Genomic DNA, 12,879 nt, shown 5'->3' with positions numbered 1-12,879 from the left:
TTTGATCTGAACAAGCAGGAATAAGGACTACGTTCACCATCTGGCCACCTGCTCACTGGATAGGTTGAAACAAAAATCTGAAAAGTTTTATTTATCCAGTTGCTTTGCCACTTTGTCTATTAAAGACCAAATTAACACACAAGCATCAACCCTTCATTTGATTTATTTTTGGGTTAGTGTCACCGCCAGATTAGATTGATCAGTAAACGATAGCTTTAAAAATCACAATTTAGTAATATATAAAAGCAGACAAAATATACTTAAATAGGTCTAGCTAAGCTAGACCATCATTCAACTACATTGAACAGGTAAACCACAAGTTAGTCAACTATTATTTTAATATGTAGTACACTCTATTGTACCAACCCAGAATTTGGGTAGTTATGTAAACCATGAGTTAGTTAACCAAAAGTACTGTTTGCATATTATATTGATTACCATCATGACTAGCAGCCACAATTTACATAAAGCTCATATATCAGAGACAAGTGAACTTCTTTTTAAAAAATTACAGGTTCAAATTTATACAAAGTATAAAAGATTTAGAAAATTAGATCTTCACTTTTTTTAAAAAAAATGTTAATGTGGCTCAGTCTAAATTTTTACAGAATATCAAGATCAGATTGAATAAATATGTCTTCATCTCTGGGAAAATCTGCCTTGGAAGGAGATATAATGGCTTAATCTACCGCAGTGTTTCTCAACTTCAGCAACATTAAATTGTGTGGACTTCAATTCCCAGAATTCCTCAGCTGTCATGCAGTCATATCACTACAGGACCTGCATGCCACTTGCTTTGGCAACATACCAAGCATTCTCAGTTATTCCCTGAGTATCTTCAGTTGTTTGTCTTACTGAAAGGAGACATTCTAAGAATACAGAGAATCATAAAAAGGCTGGCTGGAAACTACTAGTTAACAGAAAACAGAAACTTCTAACTTCTAGCTCCCAGAAGACTGAAAAGGCACAGGCTCAAATTTATCAAAATATGGCAAACCACCAATTATCTCATCCATCCATACTTCTTGTAGAACCTCAAGTTTACAGAGTAGTAACTTAACGACAGCTTTGAGAAACTTGTGAGATGGGTGAGAGGACCAGTCTATAAATGAAATACAGATCCTCCATGCATTGTATTACTTTTCAAAGCAGAAGTGATACCTCTCACCCCTAAGGATTCTTGATGCTTAAAACAGGCTAGGTATTTTTTCCACAAAGGGGATCTTGCAATGAACAGAACTGGGGAAAAGTTGTGGAATGTGCTTCCTGTTCCTCAGCATCAGGGTCTATTAAACGATCAGGAGTGTTTTCTGCATTAATTATCAGGAACAATATCAATGTGTCCTGTAGATCTCATCCAGTTGGTCCAATGTCTGGCAAATGAATGGACAAATAGCTGGATATTTCTTAGTTACTCTCTACATGGGAAACACACCATCTGTTTCACCTGACCAAACCAGGTTTCAGAGAGTTCTTACTTAAGCTAAGGTGTCCTGTAAAACATGGCAGTTCCCTTTTTAACAAGTATTCCTCCCTAAGAAACAAAAGTTTTTAAATTAGTTTGGTGGCAATAAGAACCATTGGATTTATTGCTTTTCTTCATGTCTCTGCTAACAGAACCGTCACAAAACAACACCTTAATCTGGCTTATTGGGAGTTTTGAAGCAGGGAAGCATCTACTGCCGTTCTTCCTAGGGCATCTTCCATCCTCTGTAAGGTAATTTCTGCTACGTTTAGTCCTACGCTTCTACCACACGTAACAAGACAATTTTAGTGTGAGTGGTAGCTGCTGGTTAGCAAGATTCATCTTCCCAGCTGACTGCAAGGAATTCTGAATATTAAGTAAGTTCTGTACCTTTGTTTTCAATACGCACAGTATCTGTGCCATTCAGTTGTCCCCACTTTCGTGAACCTGGGAGGAAGAAAAAAAAATAGTGGGAGGTCTAAGAATATATAAAAGAAATCCAGAAGCATTTTTAGCACCTAAACTAAATCTCTACTTGGAAACCTCAGCGTCTAAATTTCTAAAAAGCAGGTAGGTCCAATACAATCTGAACCAGATTAAACTGTGTATGTCATTTATATTGTTATAAATTGTAACCTACATTGCATTTAACTATTGTTTAGAACACAGTTAATACTGTATAAATTATCCCTATCTGTCGCATTAAAAAGAAGAACTCAAAGACAACTCTTGCGGAGAAGGCAGGGCACACCTAAGAAGCCAGGTTGTTCCCCACCCAGCATCACACTAAAGTGAGATGGGCAGATTCTAAATTTGTAAATCAATGAAGTGAATACGCTCTGTTTGTCTTTGGGATTTCTGGACACACCAGTAAAGTCATCTGTTAGAAAACATATTTATTTTTATTTATCATAAAAAAGTGACTTCTGGTCAGCACACAACCATTGACAAACCACAATAAATATAGGAAAGCATGATTAAAATAATTGTTTTCTTACCTGCTTGATTGCAGTTAGAGATCTCATTTGCCAGCCTCTCAAAATATTCTGGCAAGTCCAAGTATTCCTCTCCGTAGGAGATGACCTTAATTCCTTTGTCAAGCATGTTCTCTCGGAGCTTCTTAAATTCGTCCACATCTCCACGACGCACAAGCATAAAATGCTCCAGATCTGACTTGTGTTTCACAGCTTCAAGGAAGAGGGCTTGGAAGGTTGTATCATCTACAGTCCAACCACAGCCTAAGAACAGGAAAGATTTGGCTTCGTACAACTTCTGGATCTCCCGCTTTAAAGGACAAAGCACACAAAGAAGCAAACAAAAAGACAAAATGTCTCTTATCTTCATAAAAAGGGGAAAAGTTAGGATTATGAAACAATAAAAAGCCAGCTCCCTCAGATAATTACAGTGAAAGCATCTGCTTGAAGGCTGTTGCAAATACCCATACAAATGCATGACGATTCAAGATTAACGAGATAGCATGATGAAAAAAACCTTCTACAAGGTACTGAGGGAAGATTCTAAGGATTGGTTCCCATTCCCACCTAAATATGGAGCCATTTCTAAATCTCCACCTGTACCTGTTTTGGAGATCAGACCAGAGACAAATAGGAACTGAAGGTCTGCAGAGAAAGTCAAGACATTAATATCTTAACCATTCATGTCTTAAGCAAGCCAGGAACAAGTCAGAATCAACCCTGCAGATAAACACAGGAACTGTGATTTGGTTTGGCCATTTCTGGGTTGTTTTTTTCCCTCCACTTTTTCCAGACTGTCTGATTAAACGGCCAGAGGTTTTTTTTTGAAGCCAGGATTCAAAGTATTGATTCTCTACAGGATGATAAAGGATAGGAACTCTGCATATCCAGTCTAGTATGGCAGGCTGAAGATGGGCAAAATTGGGGATGAGATGGAGTCCTTAGGAATCTATATATATTGTCTCCTTCTCTCCTTCCAATTTCAAATGTGCTGCTCCAACATTATGGATATTTCTAAATTTTTATAAACTCAAAACTCAAAAACTGCAAACAATCTTCATTCCAAAGTCAACAACAACAGTTAAAAGGAACCTGTCAGTCTCACCATAACTTCTATGTTGCGTAGGACGTTTTGGTAACCAGCAGGATGAAGCACTATTCCACTGGGATTAGTGTAGACTCCATGGATATGAAGAACACTCAGCTTCCTCTTCTCCTGGGCCCACTCAAGGACCTATTCAATATAAGCATCTATGGTAGGCTGAAAATTGCAGTGAAACAACAGCCAGAAGGCTACATCCCCATCCTAGAATCATAGCAACTTTATTATCACTCTTTGTTAGTTTGACACTTTGTTTCCAAGATTTCAGTAGTAGAAAGGAAATAAAACGTGTAATTTCAAGGACATTATTTTGACTTTTTGTGTGGTAAGGAACTTCTATTATCGATACAAATATACAACATTTTAGCTATCAACAGTAGTGTATAGATTCTCTGGAGCAAAGTTTTCATTTGGAATTTCACTATTGGAGAGAGAACCAAAGCAAGCTATACGCATTTTGACAGTATTAGTATATAAAGCTAAGCCACAACACTATTTGCTTTTGGCTTAGTGCAGTTTCCAAATCCTACCACTTTTGGCTTATTATTTTTTCATGGGAGACTGCTCCACAAGATTAGGACAAGAAAAGAGACACCGTTACCTTTTTCTCATCGGTGAGGTCAAGAGATTCAAGCTGTTTCCCTTGATCAGCTGCATAAATTTCCAGCAAGTTATCAAAGTTGGTGGTCAGGACAAGGGCGCCGTCCTCCATCAGGTGAAGCACTGACCTCAGGAGCCGCTTCCCAGTGTCTTCCATCTTGGACTCCAGGTCATCAAAGACCTCATACAAGCAGTCTTTGAAGAATGAAGAACGGACATTGCTTGTGCGCTGCGAAGGCAACGAGACACACCAAGATCAGAATCTCATACCACCTGCCCCAAGCAGTGTAGCCTCCAGATGTGCTGAACTCCAAATTCTCATCTTCCTAAATAATGTGGTTACTGGAATTGAGAGGACACACCTGAACGGCCTCAGGTAGGGAAAAGGTGACACACATCACCAGACTCCATACCTTAACTTGACGTAAGTTACCATCACCAAATTAGTTTGGATGCCCAGCTTCTTCTCTCCACCCAATTTTGGCTTTTAAAAAAATAAGGTATGGGGATCTTCTAAGGATGCACATTTTAATGTTACTGTTTAAAGACCATGAGCAGAAGAATGTGTCACAGTGACACTATCAGAGGAGTCACAGCCATAATGCTCAGCCTCGTTTGAGGGTGGAACTCAAAACAGGACCATTAGCCTTACTGGAGGTAAGTGAGTCAACTGTGCTTCTGGTTTCAACAAAAAGCATTGCTGCCAATGACATTCAACTGGACAGCTGTAAATTTGCAGAACCATCCACCCATCCATCCTTAGTGGGCCATCTGCAGCTCAGCTATTTTAAGCATATCTTTTATTTCAAGCCTGCAAAAGATTCCCTCCTGGGTGCCTCAACTCACAGGAGACAATTTCTGGATCAGATCATGAGCAACATGGATGAGGTTTTTATTGTCCTCGAGACACTTCTGAAATTTTCTCCTCTCCTCCTCTTCCAGTAGGTCGAAGTCAATCGCAGCATCCAGCAGTGCCTGGATTAAGCCCTTCCAAGACTTCAAGGCTGGCACTTGAGGAGCCACTGCTGCACTGATGCCTGTTCCAATCACCAGGACTAGATCCTGGGGCTTTTTGCATTTTAGACTTGGCAGGAGTTTCCTACAACCAAAGAGGATGGAAGGGAAGATGTGAGCATAATTAATGATTACATTTCTCTCTTGCCTTTTCTCCTAGGATTTTAAGTACTTGGTCTTTCCTCTTCATCTTCCTAAGAGTGCCATGAAGTAGGTTATATTGTGAACTAATGACTGGAAAACATCCAGAATGATTGCAGTTCTAAAAAGGATAGCAGCATTGTACAGTCTAACAACCCTGGTATTAGCTACGCTGAACCAAAAGCAGAGGAAAAATAGAAGCTGATCTAAACAAAGTATTCCCCTGTGTGAAATGAAAATGGAAACATTAGAACTGCCTGTTGGAATGAGGATTTTTAGGTGCAGAATTTCAGTCTGGAAAACTGTTCTTTGAAGAATATCTCCCCACACATGCCAGAGAAGGGGCCAAAGTTTATTTTCACTCCCAAATGAGCAGCTACAGAGATCCATTGGAAAGTATCCCACCTACCTAGGCTTCTTTGCAGCTGGCATGCCGTCCTCCAGCAGAATCCCTTTGTGCAGCTTGAGATTCGCATTAGAAGCCATCCAGTTTCTAGGATGAAAGAAGTTTTATATTAGGAAGCTATTTCTCCAAGCAAGAGAAGATGTACAAGCTTTTATTATGGACACTGACCAGAATTCCTAAAGTTGTGAACTCAAATATAAGCCCATTCTTTCTAATGACTTCACCTGCGGATCAAGGGCCAAAGCAGTGCTACCTTGTTTTTATGTGACACCAGTATCTCAAGAAAAAGAACCAAATCTGAAGACTAACAAGAAGGGCCAAATAATTTCTTTAAATTAGATCAGGTTTATCATAGTCTGGGCCTCCATACTAGCCAGCTACTGTCTGCATAACCAAGAACAATGGATTATGGAAATGTGTAGGTGAAGAGGTCTAGAGCAGGGGTCGCCAACCTTTTGGACCTCAGGGACCATCAAACTCATAATTTTAGATCCCAGGGACTACTAACTGGTTCTGTGGGTGTGGCCTAATTTGTGGGCGTGGCTTGGTGGTCATGTGACTGGCTGGGCATGGCTTGTTTGTAAATATTATAAATATTTATACACTGCTCAAAAAAAATAAAGGGAACACAAAAATAAGACATCCTAGATCTGAATGAATGAAATATTCTTATTAAATACTTTGTTCATTACATAGTTGAATGTGCTGACAACAAAACCACACAAAAATTATCAATGGAAATCAAATTTAGCAACCCATGGAGGTCTGGATTTGGAGTTACACTCAAAATTAAAGTGGAAAAAAACACTACAGGCTGACCCAACTTTGATGTAACGTCCTTAAAACACGTCAAAATGAGGCTCAGTAGTGTGTGTGGCCTCCACGAGTCTGTATGACCTCCCTACAACACCTGGGCATGCTCCTGATGAGGTGGCGGATGGTCTCCTGAGGGATCTCCTCCCACACCTGGACTAAAGCATCCCCCAACTTCTGGACAGTCTGTGGTGCAACGTTGTGTTGGTGGATGGAGCGAGACATGATGTCCCAGATGTGCTCAACTGGATTCAGGTCTGGGGAACGGGCGGGCCAGTCCATACCATCAATGCTTTCATCTTGCAGGAACTGCTGACACACTCCAGCCACATGAGGTCTAGCATTGTCGTGCATTAGGAGGAACCCAGGACCAACCGCACCAGCATATGGTCTCACAAGGGGTCTGAGGATCTCATCTCGGTACCTAATGGCAGTCAGGCTACCTCTGGTGAGCACATGGAGGGCTGTGCGGCCCCCTAAAGAAATGCCACCCCACACCATTACTGACCCACTGCCAAACTGGTCATGCTGGAGGATACTGCAGGCAGAAGAATGTTCTCCACGGCGTCTCCAGACCCTGTCACGTCTGTCACATGTGCTCAGTGTGAACCTTCTTTCATCTGTGAAGAGCACAGGGTGCCAGTGGCAAATTTGCCAATCTTGGTGTTCTCTGGAAAATGCCAAACGTCCTGCACAGTGTTGGGCTATAAGCACAACCCCCACCTGTGGACATTGGGTCCTCATACCACCCTCATGGAGTCTGTTCCTGACCATTTGAGCAGCCACATGCACATTTGTGGCCTGCTGGAGGTCATTTTGTAGGGCTCTGGCAGTGCTCCTCCTGTCCCTCCTTGTACAAAAGCAGAGGTAGCGGTCCTGATGCTGGGTTGTTGCCCTCCTACGGCCCCCTCCACGTCTCCTGATGTACTGGCCTGTCTCCTGGTAGCGCCTCCATGCTCTGGATGCTACGCTGACAGACACAGCAAACCTTCTTGCCACAGCTCGCATTGATGTGCCATCCTGGATGAGCTGCACTAACTGAGCCACTTGTGTGGGTTGTAGACTCCGTCTCATGCTACCACTAGAGTGAAAGCACTGCCAGCATTCAAAAGTGACCAAACCATCAGCCAGAAAGCATAGGAACTGAGAAGTGGTCTGTGGTCACCACCTGCAGAACCACTCCTTTATTGGGGATGTCTTGCTAACTGCCTATGCTTTCCACCTGTTGTCTATTCCATTTGCACAACAGCATGTGAAATTGATTGTCAATCAGTGTTGCTACCTAAGTGGACAGTTTGATTTCACAGAAGTGTGATTGACTTGGAGTTACATTGTGTTGTTTAAGTGTTCCCTTTATTTTTTTGAGCAGTGTATAAATATTGAATTATTTTTTTTAAAGAGCAACTTTTACCCCAAATCAGGCAAAGCAGACAGGCAGATTGAGTTGCTCACAAAATCAGATTCATTCAGAAATCTATCTATCTGCCATTGGCTAGCTCAGTCTGTCACATAAAGTTTGCTTGCAAGCAAACTCACAAAATTGACTCAAACACACCATGCATGTAAATATTGAATTTTTTATTTAAAAAAAGAGCAACTTTTACTCAAAATAAGGCAAAGCAGGCAGACAGATTGAGTTGCTCACAGAATCATTCAGTGATCTAACTATCTGCCATCAGCTAGCTCAGTCTCTCAAATTTGCTTGCCATGAGTCTGCACTGAATCTGCTTGCAAGCAAACCTTCAGTCCCAAAGGAAGTTCGGCTGTACTTAAAAGGAGAGTCGAAGATCTAAAAACTAGCTAGAAAGCAAGAAATCCAACCATTTCCTGCTTCCTAGCTAATCTAAATCTCCTGGCACAGCAGAACAGATGATGGTCGGAAAAAGGAAAAATAGAAATTTAGCAGGCAAGTTTACCAGGTAAGGAGAGTGGGCGGGGAGGGTTCCTGCGGGCCATGTGCACGGCGCAGCCTTGTGTTTCTGCACAGCCTGGATTAATTGCTTTGGGGGGGATGCTCTGTGGGTGAGATTTCTCTGCGGCCCACCAAAATTTTCTCGCGGCCCACTAGTTGGCGACCGCTGGTCTAGAGGATGCTATACCTATTTTAGGAAGATTCCATGGCACATCTGGGAAATAAACAATAGGTGCAGATTAGCTACTGTCAAACCCCAGGCCAAAAAACAGGTCTTATCTCTTGCCTGTGAATGTGTGACTTATTCATGTAGAATTTAAGATGCTGGTGTTAGAGCTTGTGTAAAATAAAGATGCCTTTGTGTTCAAGCCAATTCCTGATGACTCACACAGATACATACATGTAGTTTTCTTGGCTACAATATAATTGTAGTTTGCCATTTTCTTCTTTTGAGATGTTCTTCTGACAGCCCAGTCCAATTAACAGCTAACTAAAATTTTCAGGTAACGCCTGTATTCCTATACTTAGTTAGATGTTGCCACATGATAAAAGATTTACAAATGTAAAACTGTAATGACACATAACAATAACAGAAGCAGCACACCAAGGTCTGCAGGTACATCTTTTACTTATGGAGCATTTTTCTCCTGCAATTTTCCTCCATCCTATCTATAATTCTATTTTACATTGATATAGCACTCTTTCATTGTAAGATAGTCCCAATCAATTCCCCAAACTAATTACTACAGAACACATTGATTCAATCCTTTTATGAGATTATTGTACTCTGACAATAAAGGTTGATTAATTGAAAGGATAAAAAACTAGGTTAAAAGGGAACTTGGCTAAAAAAAATTGGGAAAGGTAAATTTATTTATGTAAAGATTCCTGAAGACAAGTTGTCCTTTAATTCAGCAGACTCTCAACAAATAGCCTAAAACTCTACAATAAAAACTGGATTAGTTTAGGAATGCCAGGAATTGTTGGAGGCAATATGCTGACTCTGTAAACTGCTTAGAGAGGGCTGTAAAGCACTGTGAAGTGGTATATAAGTCAATTGCCAGGCATCAGCAAACACAAACACAAAATGTGAAGGCTATCACACAGTCTACAGAAAGTAGGCTAAATCAAAATGCTTAGTAAACAAGCATGCATCGTTTAATCTCCAATATATATTGATCTTTAACCATAATTTGTAGAATTTCCAGAAATTACGACTCATATGCAAAAAGTCAAAATATTGATCAATCCCAAATTGTATAATATGGCAAGTTAAATGTCTATGGAGATTCTTAGTCATCCAGGTCATGTTTATCCCAAAGGTGCCTTTTCAAGAGGCAACCGGATTTTCTGGTTTTTCTCTGAAGACATTTCACTTCTCATCCAAGAAGCTTCTTCAGCTCTGAGGAAGACACTTCTTGGATGAGACCCGAAACGTCTTCAAAGAAAAAACAGAAATCCAGTTGCCTCTTGAAAAAAGCACCTTTGGGACAATATGGCAAGCTCCAAAGATTGGTAAGAGTAATAAGCAATGTAAAGAAAAGTATGGCACATCTGCCACACCTCTTGCTGTGTGTGTTGGACAAATCGCAACCGCAGTATAAATCAGTTTTACTATCCTTAAGTTACAGATCGGAGACTGGCTGTACAGCTAATAATAGAATGTCTTAATCACCCACTCTGAACCCTGCACTACATATAGATCATCCCCCCCCCCCCCAAGGAGTCACTCTCATCTATTCCCACTAAAGGATTTAAATCCAAGGCATTTATAACCCAGCTGAACTCTTACTTTCTAATTCATAACTTTACCACATTGAATCAACAATATATCCCCCCACCCCCCACACTTCTGGGAAGTTAGTTGCCAAACATGATCTGCTGAGATGAAAAGCAGGAAGAGAAAGCATTTTTGAGATGCAGGAACTATTGGTTTCAACCCTGATTAATGCTGACAAATAGTCTGCCATTACAAAATCTCCATACTTCCTGATTAAAAAAGAAACCATCTATCAGTTCAGAGAAACCAACTACTTCAAAAAGACACACACACACCCCCAACACACACACATTCCATCCCAAACACACACAAATTGGCAGGCATTTTGTTTTTTATTTTAACTTCAACATACTATGTCTTCTGGATTTTCAGGACCAATCCCTAATCTGCCATTTTCTCCAGTGACCCTTTTGAGCCAGAGCTGGGATCTGTTCTCTCTAGTAACATCCCAAGAAAACAGCTAACATATCTCACCACAAAGAGAATCAGTAAGATTACACTCCATTCATAGATTGGGCTTAACCAGACCAGGCGATTTTACGGCTCCTAAATCACATCTGGTGGCCCTTTGGCTGTCCTTGTCCGGTCTATGATATTAGAAATCACATGTAAATAAGACGCAACATGTATTCTTACCAGTAGCAGCTAATCAAATCCATGTAATTTACTGGTTTTTTAATATAACAGGATAACACTGAGCAGAATTCAGTTCAGCCTATGTGTGCAGCCTCCGCAACAGTCCCAGTTTCTCACTGTTCACAGCTTTTATTAGATTATAATACAAAAATACCAAGGAAAACAGTAGGAAAAATCAGGGTCCCAGTTTGTCATGTGGCCCCTTGGGAGAATTAATTGCCTGTCCCTGGGCTAAACCCTAAAGGGATTCCTTTCAGTTTGGGTTCAGAGTGGAAATCTTCATATTTTGGGGGGGGGAGGCGGGGGTGGGGAGCTGGCAAGCCACGATTTATAGCTTAGTCAACTGTACAAGCCTTTGGGAGCCCCTTTGCAGTCGCTGCACTGAGGGGAAGCTCGGGAGCAGCTCCCCTTTTACACACACACCACACACACAACTTCACTGAGGGGAAACTCGGGAGCAGCTCCCCTTTTACACACACACACCACAGGCACACACAACTTCACTGAGGGGAAACTTGGGAGCAGCTCCCCTTTTACACACACACACCACAGGCACACACAACTTCACTGAGGGGAAACTTGGGAGCAGCTCCCCTTTTACACACACACACCACAGGCACACACAACTTCACTGAGGGGAAACTCGGGAGCAGCTCCCCTTCTACCCACATATACACACACACACACAACTTCACTAAGGGAAAACTCGGGAGCAGCTCCCCTTTTACACACACACCACACACACAACTTCACTGAGTGGAAACTCGGGAGCAGCTCCCCTTTTACACACACACACCACAGGCACACACAACTGCACTGAGGGGAAACTCGGGAACAGCTCCCCCTTTACCCACATATACACACACACAAACAAATTCACTGAGGGGAAACTTGGGAGCAGCTCCCCTTTTACACACACACACCACACGCACACACAACTGCACTGAGGGGAAACTCGGGAACAGCTCCCCCTTTACCCACATATACACACACACACACAACTTCACTAAGGGAAAACTCGGGAGCAGCTCCCCTTTTACACACACATCACACACACAACTTCACTGAGGGGAAACTCGGGAGCAGCTCCCCTTTTACACACACACCACACACACAAACAACTGCACTGAGGGGAAACTCGGGAGCAGCTCCCCTTTTACACACACACCACACACACAAACAACTGCACTGAGGGGAAACTCGGGAGCAGCTCCCCTTTTACACACACACACCCCACACGCAACTGCACTGAGGGGAATGAAGGTCGAAGGCGGCCATTCAGCCACAGCCCGGGCGCCCAGCAAGCGAGAAGGGTCGCGACGCAGCCCCATCCCGCCTGCCCTCGCCACCCCGACCCTCAACCCCGGTCAAGAGTCCCGGCCTCGCGAGCGGAGCTTCTAACCCAGTCAACGCCGGCGCGAGCGGCGCGAAACCCGCTTACCTCACAGCGGGGGAAAAGAGAACAGCCGGCGCCGGAAGGAGCGGTATCTCCTTCCCCACACAAACTCCTGCAACGAGTCTAGATCCTAGAGCGAATCCCGCCACCTTTCCCCCCACCCCCTTTCCCCCCACCCTCGCGGTAGCCTCTTTCCTCGCTTCCATGGATAGCAAACTATAGTAGAGAGGAGAAAGCGGTGGAGTTGGCGGTTCCGGGCTCCGTAACAGAGTTTCTCTCTCTCTCTCTCTCTCTCTCTCTCTTTCCCTCCATCTCACTTCTTTACAAAGGGAAATCAGGAAAGGCTGCTCAGGGATGAGCCTAAGCTGCATTCTTTGTTCTGCTAAGCTGTCACGTTTAGCATTATAACGATGTTATCTTGTACTAGTATATATCATGTATATAAGACAACTCTCATTGTTGTAGATCAGAATTTCTCAACTTCAGCGACTTGAAGATGAGTGGACTTCAACTCCCAGAATTCCCCAGATGGCTGGGGAATTCTGGGAGTTGAAGTCCACCCATCTTCAAGTCGCTGAAGTTGAGAAACACAGTTTCAATCCACAGATAACAACAATGATCTAATACATATCGATTTCAC

General features: G+C 42.5%; 1 protein-coding gene across 2 annotated transcripts; it reads right to left on the bottom strand.

Moving 5' to 3' along the window:
- Positions 1–147: 147 nt before the first annotated feature.
- On the bottom strand, positions 148–12,377 carry SIRAL1 (SIR2 antiphage like 1). 2 transcript variants are annotated; one of them, XM_087970019.1, is made up of 7 exons: positions 12,285–12,377; positions 5,706–5,789; positions 4,988–5,240; positions 4,143–4,370; positions 3,545–3,673; positions 2,464–2,749; positions 148–1,912 (listed from the first exon to the last, which is right to left on the bottom strand). In XM_087970019.1, the coding sequence occupies exons 2-7, from the start codon at positions 5,780–5,782 to the stop codon at positions 1,839–1,841; spliced, it is 1,047 nt and encodes a 348-aa protein (XP_087826145.1). In that variant the 5' UTR covers positions 5,783–5,789; positions 12,285–12,377; the 3' UTR covers positions 148–1,838. The 2 variants fall into 2 exon arrangements, with proteins under 2 accessions (XP_087826145.1, XP_087826146.1); XM_087970020.1 differs by having other exon boundaries at positions 12,206–12,301.
- Between the last annotated feature and the right edge of the window lie 502 nt (positions 12,378–12,879).

The sequence above is a fragment of the Notechis scutatus genome, chromosome 7 (assembly GCF_049901735.1).
Source record: "Notechis scutatus isolate UNSWTSFEM ecotype Mainland chromosome 7, rNotScu1.2, whole genome shotgun sequence".
NCBI classification, from domain to species: Eukaryota; Metazoa; Chordata; class Lepidosauria; order Squamata; family Elapidae; genus Notechis; species Notechis scutatus.
The sequence above is the reverse complement of the archived record's forward strand: the minus strand, read 5'-3'. Positions and strand labels throughout refer to the sequence as shown.